Source organism: Penaeus monodon, chromosome 21, assembly GCF_015228065.2.
Source record: "Penaeus monodon isolate SGIC_2016 chromosome 21, NSTDA_Pmon_1, whole genome shotgun sequence".
Taxonomy (NCBI): domain Eukaryota; kingdom Metazoa; phylum Arthropoda; class Malacostraca; order Decapoda; family Penaeidae; genus Penaeus; species Penaeus monodon.
In genome coordinates this window covers 45,941,114-45,941,348 of record NC_051406.1, presented here as the reverse complement: position 1 = coordinate 45,941,348, position 235 = coordinate 45,941,114, and the positions used below count along the sequence as shown (strand labels likewise).

General features: G+C 32.8%; 1 protein-coding gene across 1 annotated transcript in view; it reads left to right on the top strand.

Annotated features, from left to right (window-relative positions):
* The window catches only part of LOC119586542 (DNA mismatch repair protein Mlh1-like), a gene marked incomplete in the record, with an annotated part of 7,929 nt that overhangs the window by 2,220 nt on the left and 5,474 nt on the right, over window positions 1-235 (top strand). Inside the window, 1 exon segment of the mRNA XM_037935298.1 lies at window positions 137-219. Coding sequence (XP_037791226.1) covers window positions 137-219 — 83 coding nt within the window.

Genomic DNA, 235 nt, shown 5'->3' with positions numbered 1-235 from the left:
GAATGCATGAAAATTAAATTACATATAAATTTTGATAAAGATTCAGGGATATTATCTATCATACACGGATTGATTCTGATACTCAACCATGCAGTCTATTTATTAATTTGTACTATTACTGTGGTATTTTTTTCAGCCTTGATGCAAAATCAACTCAAATTCAGGTGACAGTGAAACAAGGAGGCTTAAAGCTCCTACAGATCCAAGATAATGGGACTGGTAAGTTAGCCTCAAA